General features: G+C 39.7%; 6 protein-coding genes and 1 non-coding gene across 7 annotated transcripts; 1 reads left to right on the forward strand and 6 right to left on the reverse strand.

Annotated features, from left to right (window-relative positions):
* Window positions 1-873: 873 nt before the first annotated feature.
* Window positions 874-1,236, reverse strand: SOMG_03634 (uncharacterized protein; the record flags this gene model as incomplete). The annotated part of the gene is made up of 1 exon (XM_056182423.1): window positions 874-1,236. The coding sequence occupies one exon, from the start codon at window positions 1,234-1,236 to the stop codon at window positions 874-876; it is 363 nt and encodes a 120-aa protein (XP_056037356.1).
* A 560-nt stretch (window positions 1,237-1,796) lies between these two features.
* Window positions 1,797-2,321, reverse strand: stg1 (SM22/transgelin-like actin modulating protein Stg1; the record flags this gene model as incomplete). Its single annotated transcript, XM_056182424.1, has 1 exon — window positions 1,797-2,321. One exon carries the CDS (start codon window positions 2,319-2,321, stop codon window positions 1,797-1,799), a length of 525 nt encoding a protein of 174 aa, XP_056037355.1.
* A 364-nt stretch (window positions 2,322-2,685) lies between these two features.
* SOMG_20187 lies at window positions 2,686-2,767 on the reverse strand. Its single transcript is given in 2 exon segments — window positions 2,686-2,721; window positions 2,730-2,767. It is a non-coding gene; the product is annotated as a tRNA-Lys (tRNA).
* A 687-nt stretch (window positions 2,768-3,454) lies between these two features.
* Window positions 3,455-5,899, forward strand: sea2 (GATOR2-SEACAT complex WD repeat subunit Sea2; the record flags this gene model as incomplete). The annotated part of the gene is made up of 1 exon (XM_056182425.1): window positions 3,455-5,899. The coding sequence occupies one exon, from the start codon at window positions 3,455-3,457 to the stop codon at window positions 5,897-5,899; it is 2,445 nt and encodes an 814-aa protein (XP_056037354.1).
* Window positions 5,900-6,141: 242 nt separating this feature from the next.
* On the reverse strand, window positions 6,142-13,221 carry spp42 (U5 snRNP complex subunit Spp42; the record flags this gene model as incomplete). Its single annotated transcript, XM_056182426.1, has 1 exon — window positions 6,142-13,221. One exon carries the CDS (start codon window positions 13,219-13,221, stop codon window positions 6,142-6,144), a length of 7,080 nt encoding a protein of 2,359 aa, XP_056037353.1.
* A 452-nt stretch (window positions 13,222-13,673) lies between these two features.
* rng2 (IQGAP domain cytoskeleton scaffold protein Rng2) lies at window positions 13,674-18,089 on the reverse strand (the record flags this gene model as incomplete). The annotated part of the gene is made up of 1 exon (XM_056182427.1): window positions 13,674-18,089. The coding sequence occupies one exon, from the start codon at window positions 18,087-18,089 to the stop codon at window positions 13,674-13,676; it is 4,416 nt and encodes a 1,471-aa protein (XP_056038850.1).
* Window positions 18,090-18,476: 387 nt separating this feature from the next.
* On the reverse strand, window positions 18,477-20,009 carry hcs1 (3-hydroxy-3-methylglutaryl-CoA synthase; the record flags this gene model as incomplete). Its single annotated transcript, XM_056182428.1, has 2 exons — window positions 18,477-19,760; window positions 19,950-20,009. 2 exons carry the CDS (start codon window positions 20,007-20,009, stop codon window positions 18,477-18,479), a joined length of 1,344 nt encoding a protein of 447 aa, XP_056037715.1.
* Window positions 20,010-20,147: the final 138 nt, after the last annotated feature.

Consider the following 20,147-nt stretch of genomic DNA (forward strand, 5'->3'; position numbering starts at 1 on the left):
TTATACGACTCGGGTTGATGTAATCAACAAAGAAAGCGGTAGTATCGAACAACACAACACTTCCAGCGACCGGGATCGGAAGAACAAGCAAGCAAGCAAGCAGGCTAGTACACCTGATGACAGGAGAATATAAATACAACCTTGGACAAAAATTGACAGTCGCTCCTAAAGAAAAGGAAAAGTAACCAAGAAGAAAACGAAGATTGAAAAAGATATCAGAGATACGACACCAAAAATAAAAAAATAAAAAATAAAAAAATAAAAAAAAAGGGCGAGACGAAACGAAACGAAACGAAACTACAAGCAAATTACAAGCAAACAAGACTCAACGATTTCAAGAATCGCAAATTGAAAACTGGTAAACAACAAAAGATTCACCGGAAAAAAGTGACGCAAGGGTGAAAAGGATCAATTAGCGGGACCGGATTTGAAAGCCAATAAAAAAAAGAATTGGAAGTGACGAAATGCAAAAGGGATCTACGTAATGAATTCAAAAGATGATAGGTAGAAAAACTCGGAACAATTGACCGGGATGGAAAAAGATAGCCAATGGAAAGAGGAGGAACAGGGTCGTTGTAATAGAAGAAACGATAGAGTGGAGACAAACAAAGGGTAGAGTTTATTAGATAGATGACCAGGAAGAAGGAAAGAACGTTGGGGGTGTCAATACGAGAGACGGAGAGGAAAGATGGAGGGGAGGTTTGTTTTGTTTTTGTTTGAGAAAAGAAAAAAAAAAGAATTTCAATCGATTTAATACACTCTAGTAGTAAAATATTAAAAGTAAAAAGTTGGTAAAATATGCTGATGCTGAGGGAGGGCGGCTCTTAACAAAGAAAGGAATGGAGATGAAGAAAAAGGCCCGAAGCGCTTTGTTTATATAGCGAGGTCATTCCTTGTTGACTCCGCACTGAAATCATTAAAGTTACCAATTAGAATGCTAAAAGCCTTTTTCTCTCCTAATCGTCTCCAATGACGCAAGGATCTTTGGTATAAGGTTCGCAGAGTCACAGTGGTGGTTGCTCTAGGTCCGGTGAGGCCTGGTGAGACTTGGTGAGACCTGGTGGAGGAAGAAGGGCTGTGACTTGGGTTACTTGGGAGCATTGTAAAAGCAAAGACATGCTCTGCTGGTTGAACGTTGGCATTGAGCGGATTGAGAGAGAGAGAGAGAGAGAGAGAGAGAGGAAAAAGCAAGGCAAAGATAATGTCGTGTCGTGTCGCATCCTCCTTTTGCTGCATGCATACTCGTTTCCGGCTATTGTTTACGTTTCGGAACAAACGGGGATGGGGACGGGGACGGGAACGAGAACGAGATCGGGAATTGAAACTGTAACTCTCTTGGTTCTCCTCTTTCCCCGTGCGATTCCAACTCCACCCGCGGAGTCGGTTGTTTACCTCCACCCCCGACCGAAGACCCCCGCTGTGGAATCGCAGGGACAAATCCCAGTACCCCACTAGGGACGGGCCCACTAAGAAGTCATCCCACTAGGGACTATGTGGGCCATTTCAAGGAAGAACACATCTACAGAGATCGCTCTCCAAGCGTTCTCTGGTGGAGGTCACACACACCACTTTCAGTGGAGGTTACTTGGTAAAGTAGTAGTAGTAGCAGTAGTAGTAGTAGTAGTAGAATACCAACACTAGAAAACAGCAATATTACTTTTTTTTTTTTTTATTTTTTTTTTCAATAAATTTGCATTTCTCTCTACAAGCTTATGCTTCAACACTCTATGTTTATGCACCATTGCATTCCTTTTCATTATCACTTTCATACTTTCATACGTTCATACGCTCATACGTTAGTACATGTTCCCTGTAGGATCTCTCCTAGAAGAAAATGTAATCTTTTCGCTTCCCTGAGTAGGCCCGTCATAGCTACCATACTGGAGACTATGGGTTCCTTCTCGAAGAACTCGTTGCTGCTGCGGCGAAAACGTACGAGGCTTTTTCTCTGCTAGCTTTGGTCCTAGCCCATGTACTTTGTTGGGAAATTTCTTCGCTGCATACCGAGAAAACGAGTGAATCGCTCGCAACACTTGTTCATCGTTTCGCCGTTCAAACAAGTCCGCTGTTTGAAACATATCTTGCGAGGGCACTCCAACCACTTGCTGAGCAAAATTGATAAATGTCGAAATGTTTTCCATTTGCACAAAAGGCATCTTGGAATCTTTAAAGCGAATGTTCCCCTCCAATACTTCCTTGCAGATCTGACACAGCAATACTCCTGACCGTAATTGTTCTAACAGCTCTTCGTTTGCATTCAACGTTATACGTAGAGTTTCCTCAATCCATTCGCGAGCCTCCTGCTCTAGTTCCTTGGACATCTTTTTTCGCCTTTTCAATACCAAATCTCACAAGTCCGTTTGCAGTTGCTTTCGTGAACGAATTCCCTCTATATATAACAAATGTCCCTTTTCAAAGCTCTCTTTTGCCTGTAAACGATCTTTCCTTTGCTCACGATAGCTTTTCCTTTTTGGTATGCGAAAACCACGTTCCCAAGTCAGCAAATCTTTCCAACTGAAATTCGCATTCTTGATATCATCCAAACATACATAGAAAGCAAGATTAAGAGCAATTCTTTTTCTTTTTCTTTTTCAAAAGAAAAAAAAAAATAAAAAAATAAAAAAAAAAAAAAACAAGAAAACTCAGACTCCATACCCCGCATCAACAAAATAAAAAAAACAGGAACTCCCAAGGCGAGAATCGAACTCGCAACCTTCTGATAACCTTCATAAGAGTCAGACGCTCTAACCGATTGAGCTACCCGGGACTTTCTTATTTTTTCCAAATTCATAAACTTTCTATACTCATTTTTAAAACCAACAATTCTCAAATCATTCAGCTTCTACTAGAACTTTTTCAAACGTCTCTTTCATTAACATATCCACTCGCCCTTTATTTCTTTTCCTCTCTTCTCCTACACCTCCCTTCAATACCGCGTTACGATCAACTACGCTGTCCTTCCATCCTACCTTTATAGGAATGCAACACCACTACCTGGGAACAAATGTAGACCATTTTTCATAAACGACGAGGTGCACACAGGATCTCTCATCCATTTGATTACAAACATTCCTCTCGTGTGCTAACGACTTACGTTGGACGCCAAAAAGGCCGGATTCCTTTTTTCATACTCATCGTGTTCTGTTGTGTCATCTTTCCTCCTTTAATTGTTTTGGGTTCTCTGTACAATCTTATAAGCATTTCCTTCACTTGCTCGATCAGCGTTTGAAACATTTACACGCTATGATTTCTCGGAATTGATTGATGTACATAGATTTCTTTTGACGAGATTTTAAAGACTCTTCTTTCTATCAGTTCTTTTTTATTTACTTATATATACAAAACTTAAACGATTTTCGGTTTACTCTTGGAATCAGTTACACAAGTGGGTTTTCCCAATTGACTTGATTTGTGTTAAATTTCATTGTTTATTTCATTTTCAAGAATTGCTTCCATGTCCAAAAGTTCTTTTTCCTCCAAACCAGCAATCACATATTCCAAAGTCGCTGCAACCTATTCGTCTAGGACACAGAAACCTATCTTCGATTACCAAGATTGGGCTCTTCAAACTCAAGGAAGTGTAAACTCGCTATCACCTAGTCCCGACTTTACAAAATTTGCAATTGCTGGCCGCGAACTCTTGGAAATTCTCGCCCTCAACCCAAATCCCACCAGAACTCCTATTCGAATCAAAAACTTTTCTTCCGGAAATACCCACGAAAAGAACACCTCCTGCAACGATGTCAAATGGGGAAACACGTTTTCCGAAAACTATTTATTTACTTGCTCCCCTTTAGGTGACCTAAATGTTTGGGATATTGATTCTTCCCAAAACATTTCCAAATTCACTGATCATTCAAGAGCCATTCATAGTATCGACATCTCCAAATTCCATTCTTCATACGTTCTAACTGCGTCGCAGGACGGCCTTACGAAGTTGTGGGATTTTCGTGAACCTCACTCCGCCCAAACGTTCCGGGGCAATTCAGAAGCCGCCAGAGATGTCGCATTCTCTCCTTCTGAAATCAATGAATTCGTCGTTGCCTATGATAACGGTACTGTCCAAAAATGGGATTTGCGTTATAGTAAAAGTCCTTCTCTAAAGCTTTCGGCTCATAATGGAGTTGCATTGTGTATTGATTATACTCCTAATGGCTCCCTACTCGCTTCTTGTGGACGAGACAAATCAATCCGAATTTGGGACATCAGCAATAATCAACGCAAAGCGTTTTCTACCATTAACACAATTGCTCCTGTAAACCTTGTTCGTTGGGAGCCGTCCGAGGCGAACAATGCTACCTGTAGGCTGGCCAGCTCTTCCCTTGTGGGTGATGATACTATAAACCTTTGGGATGTTCCCCGGCCCTATATTCCTCACCGCAGCCTCAACCATCATGAAAATAACGTAACAGCTTTGCAATGGATCTCTCCCAATGTCCTTTTGTCATCCAGCCGTGATGGAGTCCTTTCACAGTCTCGTCCAAACGATGCGATTAGCTACATAGATTTAATGCCCTCCTCTGCTGTGTCATGGTCTACAAACGGTTTGATTGCTTTTTCTTCTAATAGCAAAAAGAGTTTTAACAGTCGTCCCCAGGTTCATCGAACTCCTTCTCGTGAAAGTAATATAAGTTCTTTGAAGACTGCACTACATGCAAAGCAGGAACCGCACTTGTCGAAACAGAATTCCGGTAATTTTTCTGAACTTTCTTCTTCTCAAGATAATATCCAGCTGAGCACAGCTTCTTTATTTCATAATACTTGTCACCAGTTTGTCCAGCTTGCAAAGTCGTATCAGCTTGCTGGCGAAATCAGTACTGCATGTCAACAGAATGCCAAACTTGCTTGTCATTTCGGTGCCTATGAAGCTCAGGCTATGTGGGATTTCTTATTCTTTTCTTCACTTAGTCCAAGTCATAGAGAACATTTCTTATCAATGGACGACTATGAGTTTTCGCTCTCTGATGAAAATCATTCTATTTCAACAAAAAATAAGTCAGAGAAGAGTCAACACTCTTCAGCTGAGTCTGAAGCACTCTCTGATGACTTCTTTGAATCATTACTATCCAGTTCATCTCTCAGTTCATCAATACTGTCGGTGGATTACGAGGATAACCTAGATAAGGCTGTGTCACAAAGCTTAAATCAAAGAACGGAACTTGGAACATCCACGAATTCTCGCAAAGATGGAATACCATCTTTCCAAGGAGGTAGAAATAGTATCTCCTCATTACATTTTTTTGATTCGGTTGCTTCTAACGTTTCTGCTCATTCCCAGTACGATATGCCAAATTCTTTACACCAGGGCTCTATAACCTCCGCTTCAAACAAATCCCGGGATTATGGTACAAGTCTTGGAAGTTTGTCTAATCGCACTTCTATTTTTCATGAACAGTTCTCTTTTGGTGCCGAAGAGCAACCTCCTACAGATTTGATGGATGTGGTGACTTCGTCTATCGTACAATGCATCGACGAGTCAGATGTACAGACTGGTGCTTCGGTGTATTTGTTGTTTTCCGCGTTTCCTATCAACATCCCCCGTCCTCAATTGGATGATTTGATAGATAGTTATGTGGGCCTTTTACGGCGTATGGGAATGTTTTGTGAAGCATCATACGTCGTTAAACATTCCTCGCAAGTTGTTAAATATAAATATTCAGCAAATCGCGATTTGTCATTCGGTTACAGGTCGAATTCAAAGGCTTTTACGAAAAATGTATATTCAAAGCTTGAGAGATGCTGTTTTTGTGAGTTACCTTTGAACGGTATTATCACTTCATGTCATGGTTGTGGACATTTGGGTCATGAAAGTTGTTTGAGGGATTGGTTTTTTAATGAATCTGCTGAAGAAGGTTTGCTATGTCCTGTTCCCGGTTGTGGACAAGTATGCTTAGGATAATATGAATTATGCTCTATTTTTTGATATTCTGTATTGGCAACAAACGAAATAATTGCTTTAAACAAAAACGTAGATAATATTTCTAAAATCATAAAAATCAATCACCTAAATATTTTATACATTATCAAAAGTTGTAGTTTATCCAATAGTTAGTTATTCTTCGTTCTTCATTACCTTCGACAAAACTTAGAGAAACCCTAATTTACAATGTGCACCATAAAGGTTACAGCTATTTCTTTTTTTTAAGCGAACGCATCAGGCATGTCTTCTTCAAAATGATCGTTTCCTTCCATCTCAGTATAGCTTATCACATGCGTAGGTCTATGTTCCAAAGCAAAGAATGAGAGTGGAACATCCAATTTCATGCCGTATGTCATATTACCGCTAAAGCTAGCACCATTGAAATTGTAGTTCCACACATCCTCCTCTGGAGTTAAGAAGAACCCTTGAATCCGGTCAGATAGCAACAGCTGGCATTTTTGACCCATCTCAGGGTTGAATCCAACAGCTTCATCACTGTTAATATCCATATTGTTGCTACCCCAGCTGATTCCTTCATCAGTAACACCATACGCTGCTAGGGAAATCGAGCCCGGCACATAACTTACTGTCAACGCAATCGATTTTCCAGCCCAATCCCCATGTTGGGTGCTTAGTTTGGCGTGTGTAGTTACGTCGGCAGAAGACAAGTAAGGTAACTCGGAGCTTTGAGTATGAACCCATCCCAAAGGTTCTAAATCATCCAAAATAGGAAGTTGTAAATCTTCTGGAAGCTTAGATGGAATTTGTACATTTTTGATGCTACCCAGCTGAGGGACCATAGCAATACAGTGAATCTCCTTGATCTGGGGGTTATCAGCAGGACTTCTTCCATATAACATTCCGGCAACTTGCGTACGAAGATCTGAAATCATCACAAATTTTCTAAGTAGATTTTGAGGTAAGACGTAAGTGTAAGGTACAATTTCACTTATGTTATCAGAATTAACATAGACATTCTTTGTTCGAAGATGAAGGTTCGTAGAAGAGATAGCTCGGTTTCTCCATTCTGTTTTGCTAGAAAACTTTTCATTTTCGTACGCCGAGGTCGTTGTAACAACCATTTCATCACCATGAATGTTGGTTGTTTTGGTTGTTACAGCTGTAACCTGATCATTATCACGACCTTGTTTTTCAATTTCAGCAATCTGTTGACGCTGCAAAGAGGGTGCTGAAATTGCCATACCTAAAATAATGTCACGAACTTCTGAGTTCGTTAAACTAGCAACATTCACATTGTTCTTCTTGGCATAATCTGCTAGAATTAAATCCCGAAGCTGGGGTTCGACATCTAGCCATTGTTGATCATCCAAGCTGGGCCAAATGTGATTTGCTTGGGTAATGATGGACTTGTCGGGACGAAGGATAAGTTTGGTCTTCTCGGGGTTGACATTCAGCGCCCTCAAGATTAATATAAGACGAGAAAACGCAGTATAAGATGATACAGATTGAAGCCAATCATCATATAAATTAAAGAGTACCATTTGTGGCTCAGTAGCTCGAAGAATTAGATCATTTATCCTCTCCAGTTTAATGATAGCTTGGAAAGGAAGTTGAAGCTCGCTTCCTTTAATTGTGATATTTGGGAAATCAAGAAGATGTACCTCTAAGGGATCAAGCATACCCTTACGTGTGACAATAATCTGCTTAGGTTGTTCCTCAACAGGTAATGAACGGATCAAAGCAGCGACTTCCTCGGCAGTCTTCCACTTAGCTAACTGACCAAGACGTTTCTGACCTGCCCAAACAGATGTGTGAATAACCTTCAAAAATAATTGACCAGTCCTTGGATTGAAAATAAATATAGCACCATTGATAGGTTTTGTAGTCAAATTACCTTCGAAAGTCTTATGAATTGTTACACGGTAGACGTTAGTATCATCAACAAAGAGTTGTATCTGGTTGCTGAATAAATCAGCGTAATTTGAAGAAGAGAGATATTGCTCTTGTGGCTCGGAGGCATAGAGTTGCAAACCTTTGCGGATACGTTCACGCAAAACATAAAGGGCAGGGTTTGCCTTCATAATTTTATTCATACTCTGTTGAATCAGCGGCTTCATTCCAGGGATCCAATTACCATAGGCACTATGCATGTTGTAGCACAAATCGATACCAATCAAAACACCTGTCGGTGATGGATAAATACTTTGAGAATCCGTGCTATAATCTAAGAACTTCGCACGAGTGTATCTTTCGATATCATGGGAATCATAATCACCGAAACGAAGCTGAACATCCACCCAGTATTTATTTGTTGTCGTATTATCAAGAACATCACGATTATCGTTAAGAAGAGATGGACGTGATACATTCCACTTATATGCAGCAAACAATAATATATCAGCACAAGAACTATTCATCTTATAACTCTTTCTTGGGTGAATGGTTTCCTTTTGAACGGTTTCTATCTGCAAAGATTCTAACTCCTGGTCAAATACTTGGCAAAGATCCCAAACGACTGATTCATGAATTTTTTGCCAAAGATGAGACCGGAAAATTTGAATAAGAGAAATCTTCAAAGTAGGAATCTTTCCGTGCATCATAATACCAGTCAAATCCAACTGAACCTGAAAACCGACATACACGTTGGCTCGGTTAATTGTTGGACTCCACCATAAAGTGAATCTTCGGTTGGGGATTTGATTCAAACCTGAACGCTGGGCATTAGTAAGCTTCTTAAATTTCATTGACTCTTCGAATCCAGAAGCCTTTTCCCAAAATAGACCTTCCCATGAAGGGAAACCAGTTGCTTTGAACATTGTATGTTCTAAGATGCCTTCAACACCGCCGAGGGCTTGAATAACATCGACACGGTAGTTATTCAGCTGCCATAATTTTCCGTCATGACGCTGGCTTGTCCACCAAAAAGGATTATTTTTAAGCAACTGATACTGTTTAAACTCGGTTCGGATACGCCAACCCTTGTCATACGCAAGAGTGTGTCTATCTTTTTGGAACAGTGTGTTGATTCTTGGAATACCACGATCCCATGAATCTTCCAAGTCTTCTAATGTCAATCTTCGATTCTGTTGTAATGCTTCCTGTCTTTTCATTGCATATTCTGCCCAAACGCGTTGAGAATCTATAAATTCAGACTCCCAAGGCTGAATATAGCGATATAAATTGGGAATTAAATGCTCGCCGTTTGTAGTCATACCGCTTCGGAAATGAGTAATGCCAGTGTCAGTTTGTTTAGACCAGCGTAAATCAGATTGTGGAATTAACACATGGCCCATTGAAAGCATACCTAAACCTCCCAGTTCTTTGGGTGAATAGAACACAGCTGGTGGAAACCGGCTAGGCATTTTAGAATTGAGAGAAATTTTCACTCGAGTTTGAACTTTAGATTCGCATTTCACAAGCACATCCAACAATTCCGGAGTCGAAATCGCAGCCTCGCGATAGTAAGTCATTAAAGCAATTAAAGCTGTATTCCATTTGTTAGCGATCTTGGTAAATGTGGTTGAACCAGAAGACATAAGAATTTGACGAATACGGTTACTGAATTTCTTGATGTCTTCGTCGGTGACGCGAATGAATGCCTGTGCTGTTCTTTCTTTTGTTAGATTATTCGTCAAGTTCCAAACGCCATCTCGTAAAGTAAATTCCTCATTTTGTCTAACTTTAGGAAGGATTCGAAGTTCAAATCCGGCCATGGCAAACAATAAATTGGGGTTATCTTTACTGTAAACACTTGGGAATGTATCCTCCCAGTCTAGGGTGGTTAAAGAACGGGGCAAACGATTGCGTATTTCCCAAAATACTGCACGGCCTAAGTTAACATCATGCTTCATGAGACGCATTCGGGCATCCCTTGGCCAGCAATTTTTCTTCCCTTTTGAATAGTTTACAACGTTGCTGTTTGTAGGATCAGGATTCTCATTCAAAAAGCGCTGGATTAATTCGCGAGCTTCGTCTGCATTAAATCTGAACATTATGTAAATACGATCAATATATCTTGTATATAAACGAATTGGATGCCTAGACTCCGTAGCCTGGTCTTTAAAATGCAGAAAATCATTGGGCGACTCAGGAGGGCCAGCGATTTCAGTAGCTCTTTGAAGGCCAAGAATGAGCAAGTCCAGCACAAGTCCATAGAATTGCCAGATAAAACTTGAAAATTGAAGTCCGCGGACTAGTCCATAAGAATTCGTATGAGACATATCTTTGTAAGACAAAACAACATTGTTTTTAGCGCTTGCATAAGATGCAAGATTAGTATCCATAAGTAACGACAAAAGTCGATTTAAGAGGGTTAAATCAACTTTTTCAAATGATTTTGATAAACTTGATTCCATTAATACATTACATTCACCATTTTGTGTTTCCCAGACATCAGTTAAGTTATTAATTCCCTGGCACCACTTGTATACAAGAAGCGGGGGAGGTTCAGAATCTCCAGGTTTGATCCAAGAAGGAAACAAATGACGACGGTCTGCCTCAAACCATAGGTACTGGTCTAAATAGGCATCGCAGATCTTTTCCATTGGATCGACAGAATATACTGGAATTAGATGGGAGTACATATCCATAAATTCAATGCCAACTTCTTTAAATGTTCTCATCGTAAGTAAACGTCTCTTTATTTGGGATAACATCTCATGAGGATTGTCATAGGCTTGTTCAACTAATGCCAATTCTTCTCTTTGAGATTGATTTAAGCGACCTTTCACAGAATATGCCTCTTTTAGCCTTTCCAAAGCCAAAACTAAAAGTTTAGTATCATGTTTGTATGACAACGGAGGAAAGGGAATCGGCTGGAAGCGGCGGCTTTCTAACCAGTGAACGACAGTGGTATATATAGCAACGGCTTCATCAGCTGTAACATAGGGTCCGTCTTTAAGATAATTGTGTTGTCGTTCTTGTTCGGCCTTCAACCACAATCTAGTCAGTCTTCCTAAATTCTTCTTTGCTACTGTCTTGTCAACAGTTGCACCGCGGCGAATACGTTCACGGTTAAAGTGAGCGACAGAAGTCCACCAATCGGCCTTGGACTTTACATAACGAAGGATCATATTTTCTATAGGAGCTGGTAATCCCGGAACCTTCCAAGGGATATTAGCTTTCCAACATCTCCAAGCTTCACTCAAATGCTGCAAAATGGTTTTGCTTTTGCCTTGACGAATACCTTCAGGAATCATATCAAGAATATCGTTCATGACAGCTGCTCTCAATTCCAAATCTTGATGAGAATCAACACGCTGCTTTGTGATTTGTTTAGCAACGCCAGTGGCATGACGACCCTCGAATTGTCTAGCAAGCAAATTACCCAACCAACGTTCTAACAGAGGAACAATACCTCTCAAAAAGAAAAGCCATACACGCCAACTTGGAGCCCAAAATCCGCAGCCAGGTCCCTTACCGACAGGTCCAGTATTAAAACGATAATAAATTAAGTGTTTTAAATCCTTACAAGCTCGGATTTGTCTCATTAAGCGGTACTTATAACGGTACATTCCTGTTAGTTGACCAATATGGTTGAAGGTATAATGTAATCCGTCGGCTAGCTGATAAGCATCAATATTCCCCAAACGATACTGTACATGAGAGTCAACAATCAATTTCGTAAGTCGAAGAATTTCACGCATCAAATGAAAAGCATTACCAAATCTCGACTTTTTTCTTTCCTTGGTAGTAAGAGTTTTAGTTGGCTTTAAATTACAGTTATAATCCAAATGCAAGTAAGTAAGTCCCTTGCGGTGGATTAATAATTGAAGCATGTTATAACCTTGACGACAAACCTGAAGACCAGCTTCAACCCAGTCGATGGTTGTACTCTGAAAAAACTTTGTGTTCTTTAATTGCCTAAACAAATTCCTGTTTGTGTGTGGTTTTGGATGAGGTGTGTGAAGCTTATTCATGACATGTGACTTTAACAACTTCTGGTAGGATACACGAACTTTAACCGGTTGGTTAGGAGGACAATGTTCTAAGTACCATTGCTTTACCAAGGGCACGTCCTGCGCTCGCTTGGTAATACCAGAGCGTTTGTTAAAAGGATACGGGGCCCACCATAACGTCAACGCATTAGCAGTATGTTCAAACTCCAAATCTTCATCAGCAAAGAAAGGGTCAAACGGAACCTCAAATTCATCCTCATCATTAAGTGTTTCATCTTCGTGTGACATTGATAGCTTTTGAGATCGTAACTGGCGCGAAGTTATAGGATTAATTAATGGATCCCAGAAAAACGCAGGCAAATCTGGATCCTCTGGTGGAATGAATACATTCATGGGCTGATGATATTCGCTCAGTACGACACTCCGGGCTCTGGAATTATACAAAAACGGGTAAGCAATCCTGTATTCTGTTCGAATCGGCTGTCTAATAATAAGTTTATAAATATCATTGAATTCATTCCAGTCCTCGGTTTCTGGGGCTTCATCTTTGTATAATGGTTCGAATTTGGGTCCACCAGGTATCGCCACATTCAAAGCTTTAGCAGTAAAAAAGCTTTGATCATTAAACAAGTAAAAATAATTATCATCTCTTAAATCGCTCAGAAGCTGATACGAAAGACGATGTAAATTTGCCATTTGCGGCAGATTTAGTTGCCATTTTCTATATGTAGGGCCATTGATATGAGGTGTATCCTCAAGAGCACGGGTATCATAAAACCAATCGTAAACCGGTGCATCTTCTTCTTCATCCAAGTCCATCCGCACGCCTTCTAAGGGCTCTAAATCTAATAATTGATCTATAGAAAATGGGGGTTCCTCATCATCGAATGGAGGGAATCGCAAGCGCTTGAAATTCTTTCTATCACGTTTCTCTCTTCTCATCATAACCCACATGGACCCCCATTGTGCTATATAATGAGGTTCAATTACACGAGGGCTTTCATTCACAAACGTAATAGCACCTGTAACATGGTACAGAACACGTACTTCTCTGTATTCTTCCCATGGCATTGGCATATTTTCGAGCAATTTTAAAACAGCATGAGGTAAATACTTGAGGGCACCCAAATAAGAACGCTTATCGGCACGAAATTTTTTAGATGCCATGTCGCCGCGCTCCTTCATAATTTTGCGCAAGTGTTCAGGAGGAAGATCTGCCTTCTCTGTTTGAACAAATCCTTGTTTCCTTTTAGGTCCAAACTTGCTTTTTTGGGAAGCGTGCCATTTTCGGTTACGCTCACTCAACTGTTTTTCCAAATTACCGCCAGGAGCTGGTGCTTTTGGTTTTTTCTTTTTCGCATATCCAGGAGGTGGAGGAGGAGGTTGATTTGGAGGCTCAAATCCAGGCGGAGGAGGTGGATTCCCCGGTGGTACCGACGCCATTTATGCAGGTTAATGTCAACTTTTCAGTGGCAGTTAAGTATTTTATGATGGAGTGTTTAGTATTTTACGCACGTTAGCGAATTTCGTTATTCTAATTATAAACGAAGTTCCAGCATTCACGAGGCTCGTTATTGCTGAGCTTGTACAAATGTGTAGAACGATAATATCATACTACAACTTAAATTTCAATACCTGAAGATAAAAGAAGCTACAATAGTATTGTATTTATTAAGATTAAAAAATTAAACTTCATTATATTGAAATCTTTTAGACTCGGATGCTGTTGTGAATGAAAGAATGAGTATGTATATACATGAAAAATGTAAGTTGAACCATAAATAAGCCATGAAATTTCAGTATGCTTCAAAATTTGAGTAGCAGATAATCTTAGGACATCTACCAAAAATCCGATAATTATAATGAGTCGATAAAATTAAGTCTTCGTGTTAACATCAAGAGTAAAATCGAGAAAAAATCAAATGTAAGAACATATTCGTGTTAAACTTGAGTCTTCCTTCCAAAACGTCTATAGTAAGTACTTTATTATATTGAGCTGAAAGGAGATCATCCAGTTGAAGTTCGCATCTCGGGCTGGTAACTTGAACCGCATTGCTACTAGCTTCCAAAGTGAATTTTCCTACTTCGTCGGCGGATATAGTGATATACAATTTATCGTGGTGAGGCATGTGAGACATGGAGACTAGAATGCCTCGATCGTAAAGTTTCGTGGCAGTATATTTGAATGATCCGAAGCGAGGAACTCTACCGGATTTTCTCAATTCACGCATATGGAAGTATTGTTTCGAAAACGGTATTAGTTTTTTCTTTCCTTTCTTCGATTGAAGAGTTTCCATAGCTTGCTCAATGTATTCGTTATAACTTTTCAGTTGAGAGTCCAGAAAAGCTCGTTTATCCTTTAAGCTGACCAAGTTTTGGCGACCAAAATCAAGTTCTCGTTGGCGTTGAAGTCGACGTTTTGATTTATTTCGAATATCCAGAGCGATAGAATTAACAATGTCCTGGTAGTTATTAGATCGATTTGCAAAACCAAGATTTTCTAATTCTAGAACATTGGTTAATGCCAAGTATTTTAGTTCAGCAAATGAACTAGATGAGAGCGTATCGTCAAATGCTTCGAATCTTTGATTTCTTTCCGCTTCTGCAACCAAAAGTTCACGCCAAGTTTCCTCATCTTCATCGGTGACAGGTTTTACTAAAATGTCCATAAGACTAGTTCCGTTTTGTACCCTGATAATAAAGAATATATAGCGCTTGGTTTGTACTATTAGTGATCTTTCTTCGGCAACAGGGTCCTCTACAGTGCAAAACCGAGGACTCAACTCTAATTTAATGTCAGTTTCACTTTCCAAAAATTCATCATCTTTAGGTGACGTTGATTCCAATTCACTTATCACAGCCCGTAATGGATCATTTGGTGAATCAGTAGCAATCAAGTCTGAAGCGCGTGATATTTGTGTATATATATTAAGGATATCGTCTCGTTTCATATAAATTACGGGCCGCTTTGTGCTTACTATATCTTCAAACACATCAAATTCAAAGTAAGTCTCTGGATCAACGACATCAGTTAAATGCTCCAAAAAAATTACGATATCCTGTTTGGAAACTTCAATAAACTCTGAAAGAGGTCTTAAAAAGCCTAACTGCCGTGAGTCACGAGGCTCAACACTGAAGATTTCGGATAGAATATCTGAAAAGCAATTGAGATTTTTTCTTTGTAGAGCATTAATGTGACCTTCCACCAATTTATAATTATCAGGTGAAATTAGCAAAGGCTTGATGTAATTATCAAAAACGAAGCGTCCTATAATACCAAATACCCACTCTTTCCTTGCTGATGGAAAATTCTGTTCTAAAGATAACTTCAGCTGAGAAGCAACGTAGCATAGTGAAAAAGGAAAGCTTTCAATATTCCTGGATAATGCGATTATAAATGATTGACATAACTTTCTCAATTCTCGCAAGCGACCAACATAAAGGTTCCTTGTTGGAGAATGTTGCATAGCAATATTTAAAGCAACCTTGGGGTTTTCTGAATGATCCTTTCGATTTGGTTCAAATTGTTTCAACAAGGCTACGGGATTTATTTCAAAATCCATTCTTTCGTCGTATACTAATATTTTATGCATACGGCTGAGTATTGATTTCCAGAGCTTGGCATCCCTTATATTTCCCAAAAGACCCATTAACAAAATCTTCCAAATAGATTCATTGTTTAGAATGTCTTCAGTAGTTTCAGCTTGACTAACTTCCATGTTTAGTACATTTGTCATCAACCTTAGAAACAAGACTTCCTCACGTCTATTAGATGCGTGACCAAAGATTTGCAGAATTAAATAGGTAATATGCCTCAATTGCATAAAACTAGGATTACTCTTATTTAATATGTGCAAATAATTAGTAATATAGATTTCGTTAGTTTGTAGCACATAAAAAAAGCATTGAACAAGATCAAGGTAACGTCTGCTTGAGTTATTAAGGGTTTTCATTGAACGAGAATTGGCAATGTAGTCGGAAACCTGTTTGCCTGGTTTATATTTATTGTGGTGCTTTAGAACATCATCAAGACTGATTTTGTTCTTAACTAAAAGCGCAATCTTGACGTCCAGTTCATTGATATGCTCTTCAATCGTTTCATTTTCGCGGACGAGTTTTACAATTTCTTTGCGCATATTTTCTATGCAAACATCTTCTTCAAAGTCAAAGTTGTTATCATCCAATAAGTGAACAAAATTCTTGACGGTCATAACCGGGGGATTTCTAGCGGTAGCTAGTTCACGATATGCAAGACCCTCTTGACGGCCCCGATATACTGATTTCGCAATTATCGGATTTTCCATTTTCTGATGAAAGCTTTGTAGTTTCCTCGCAAAATTACTTCTCGCCAAGCAGCCTCTAATAGTGGACTGTAAAGCTAATGTCTCATCTATGGAGGATTCTAATTGAATTTCGATGAAGTTCACATCGTCTCGAAGTAAAACAGCTCTCACAGCAGATTGTACGAAAAGGATATCTCTGGAATGTTTAACAAGATGAATGTTTAGTTTTGCAACAGAAATCCTTGTTAAAAATCCTCGAATAAAAGATTGTAATGTAGTGACGGAAGCTGTATGAGAATAAAGCTCTTCTAGTATATTCAACTGCCAGCGTTGTGACAGTAACCCTCGACAAATTGATTGCAACGGAATAAGCGAAGGAGACAAATAGTGTAACTGCTTCAAGTGTCCTTTGTAGATACTACGCAATAAGCATCCTCTCGATAAAGTTGACAAACTAGTAAAAGACGAAGATTGGGATTCTAAAGAGGACTTTAAATTATTGAGTCTCCTTCTTAGAAAGAAACCTCTGCACATGGCATGGAACCGATAAGGAAACGAATCCAATTCTCTCGACAATTGCTTCAAACGATTGCGGAACAAAGCACCACGTATAACGCTTTGTAATTGAATAATTGAAGGTATGTAATGATAAAGATTGTCCAGCATGTTTACAATTTGATGACGGGTCAGGTATCCATGGGAAGATGACTGAATTAAAATAAATGAAGACTCCTTCTCTTTTAAACGTTCTAAGATAGCAACTTGGCTCCTCCTGTAAAACCCTGCACGAATAACAGCTTGCATTTTTGGAACTGAACGCAAACTTTCATTTCGAAGTACTTTTTCCTTGTATTCGACTCGGACAAGATGTCCACGGATTGAAGATTGAAGTGATTCAGTCCACCTAACCATTTCCTCATACGCATTCTCATTAATCTTGTATGTTGATCGAGACAAATATCCTCTGATCATAGCCTGAAAAGTTTCAACATGAGTGCTTTGTTCTGCTAAAGATTGCAATACGTCGACCAGCTTGATTCTCGCGATTACACCACGACAGCAAGCTTGAACGCCATTCAAAACATTATCCTGGAATGGAGCACGTTCTAACTGGTGATAAGGATTATAATACGAAAAGAGAGCTTCTCGTCGTCGATTAGGGGAAAATGTTGTAAAAAAAGAAGGACTTGGGGAATCACGTAAAGATGAAGATGGCGGTTGCAAAAATGAATCTTCAAATCCATTAAGCTTCGAGGAAGAAGATAAAGCAGGTGTGCTTGATTTGAAACTGTTTAGTGAAGGGAGAGAGGATTTAGTTCTTCTATGAGAAGTGGAAGAGGAAAGCGGACTTCGTGTATCTTCTTCTTTATATTTAAGCGGAGAAGTTAAAGGGGAAGAAAAGGCAGATCCTGAGTCGGATAAGTCTTGAGACCTAGCACGCGAATGCTTAGGAGATGCAGCAGGGTTTCGGGTAGGGGACAGTGTAGGACTAGCACGAAGCATAAAATCACTGCTTAAGGCAGTAAAGTTTGGTAGTATTGCGTTTGATTGTTGCAGTCTTCGGACTATTTGGGCAACATCATCATCAGCAAAGTTCAAATTCTCATTTATTCGTACCAAGGGAGGAGCTAAATTTTGCATTGACAAAAAGAATGAAAGAGCATGGATACAATATATAACCTTGGGAAGGTTCTTCCCTTCATAGATATCTGTGAGTTCAAAATGAAATATCTCAGGGAGTTTTATGTCGGCTATAAAGTCCAGAAATTTATTGATATTGTCTGAGTGACGGAACTGGAGCTCATCAGACTCAAACACTCGGAAACGTCTGAATGGTTGAAACCGTAAAACCAGCTTTGCCAGCACGACTCCATTTCGCAAAGACTGTTCGAAAGTAGAGATGGGTCCCAAATTGGTATCCAAGCATTCTTCAATCCAGTTTTTTGCTTCTGTTACACGACATAAGTAATTTAAAGCTTGAATGGTATCCCGTTGTTTATCTTTCCATCGCATAGTTGAAGTTCTCATATTCTGTAACTACCACTGTACGATTAGTTTCCATATAGTCTCTAGCTTAACAAAATAAACAAAGAGCCTATTCAACATTTAAAATAGTATATTAAATAGACAAAGTTTGCTAGTCGCTTGCGTTTACGACGTAAATAAGAATTGTTGTTACTCTATGTGGTAGTGAAAATGGGTGTAAGACAGGTAGCTTGCAGCAATGCTGTTCGTTCAAAAGTCGTTATACAGTCTATACAAAAAAATATTGATCGTTACATTCATTGTGTTTATTTGTAAGTAAATTTGGTGTTGTTTTACATTTACGGTTACTAAAAAAGAATATAAAGGTGGATAAAAGGAAATGCTTAGTCTATTCACGAAACAGATTATCTAAAGTATAATTCAATAAATTTAATGTTTAACTTCGTAACTGCGACGGAACATGTCATCAATGCCAGTAAGGTAATAAGTACCAGAGCGAAGGCGGTCGACATTGCCTTGGGGAGTAAAGTTCTTCTTCAAATGTGCCTGGTGGCGCAATTCAATGGCGTTTTCGTACTCGACAGGAGTCATGGAATGACGGCTTTCAACATCGTTAACAAAGTTAGCCTTGTGGGCAATATTGGAGACATCACCTTTGATGGCCAAAGAAAAGAAAGAAGAGGCTAAGCCAGAACCATAAGAGTAAGCGCCGACACGCTTACCTTGAAGTTCAGCGGCAGGAACACGTGAAAGGAGGGAGGTAAGGCAAGAGAAGACACTGGCAGTGTACATGTTACCGCAATTAGTAGGAGCATAAATACTGGAATGGACACGCTGATTATAACGTTCTTTGGTAATAGCCATTAAGGTTTTCTCAAGAGTCTTATCGGTAAGAGTCTTGGCGGCAGGTAATGTATTAAGGAGCTCACGGACACTATCCAATTCAGCAACGCCAGGTTGATCAGCATAGTCAGTGTAAAGAAGGCGAGCATAAGCTTTTTGAACTTGCTTACAAGTGGGGGCATGGAAGACGCAGTAGTCGAAACGGTCAATGCCTAGTCCCTTCGACTTTCCATTCTTGGCAGCATCACGAACATTATAAGCAGCATAGGCTTTGTCTAAAGCTCTGACATAACACTCAAGAGAGAAATGACCATCAACATAAGGGTATTCACTGGTCAAATCAGGCTTGTAAAAGTCATAAGCGTGTTCCATGTGAGTACCACGCAAGCCTGGTTCTAAAACGATAGGAGCGTTGGGACCAACCAAGAGAGCAACACATCCGGCACCACCGGTAGGTCTGGCATTGCCTTTGTCATACAAAGCAATGTCGCCAGCAACTACGATGGCATCCCGACCATCCCAGGCGGAAGACTCAATCCAGTCGACAGTGTTAAAAAGGGCATTTACACCACCATAACAGGCATTGACGCAATCGATACCTTCGACGTTGCTATTTTCACCCAGGAGTTGCATCAAAACACTCTTGACAGACTTGGACTTGTCAATGAGAGTTTCGGTACCAACTTCCAAGCGGCCAATATTGTTAACATCAATTTGGTATTTTTGAATGAGTTGAGAAAGAGCAGTAAGGGCGAAAGAATAGATATCTTCGCGGTCGTCAACAAAAGCCATTTTGTTCAATCCGAGGCCAATGGTATACTTTCCGGCAGAAACACCATCGTGTTCCTCCAAAGCAGATTGTCCAACATACTGTTGTAAAAGATTAGTAATGAAAGCCAGACGAGAGCGAAGAGAGCACACGATAGGAAGCCAAAAGAAAAGTCAGACACAAAACGCGCAACATACATAATTCCGTAGGAGCACGTTTTTACTCTACCGCGTAATTTCTTCTTTTGTTTTCGTTTTCTATTACAAAGAAAAGAGAAAGAAAGCACTTACTTGATTGGGGGTATAAAGGAAGAGACCTTTGATACCGATATCCTTTCGATCAAAAGACATTTCTTTATTATAAGCTCGATTTATTTTGTCTTCTTAAAGACTGAATGGAAGAATGAATTTCTATGAAGAATCCGCAGGTGTCTACGCGTTCGTAAAAGGAGAAGGAAAGGTCGGAAGCACTAGCTAAAGGCTTGGCGA

Source organism: Schizosaccharomyces osmophilus, chromosome 2, assembly GCF_027921745.1.
Source record: "Schizosaccharomyces osmophilus chromosome 2, complete sequence".
Taxonomy (NCBI): domain Eukaryota; kingdom Fungi; phylum Ascomycota; class Schizosaccharomycetes; order Schizosaccharomycetales; family Schizosaccharomycetaceae; genus Schizosaccharomyces; species Schizosaccharomyces osmophilus.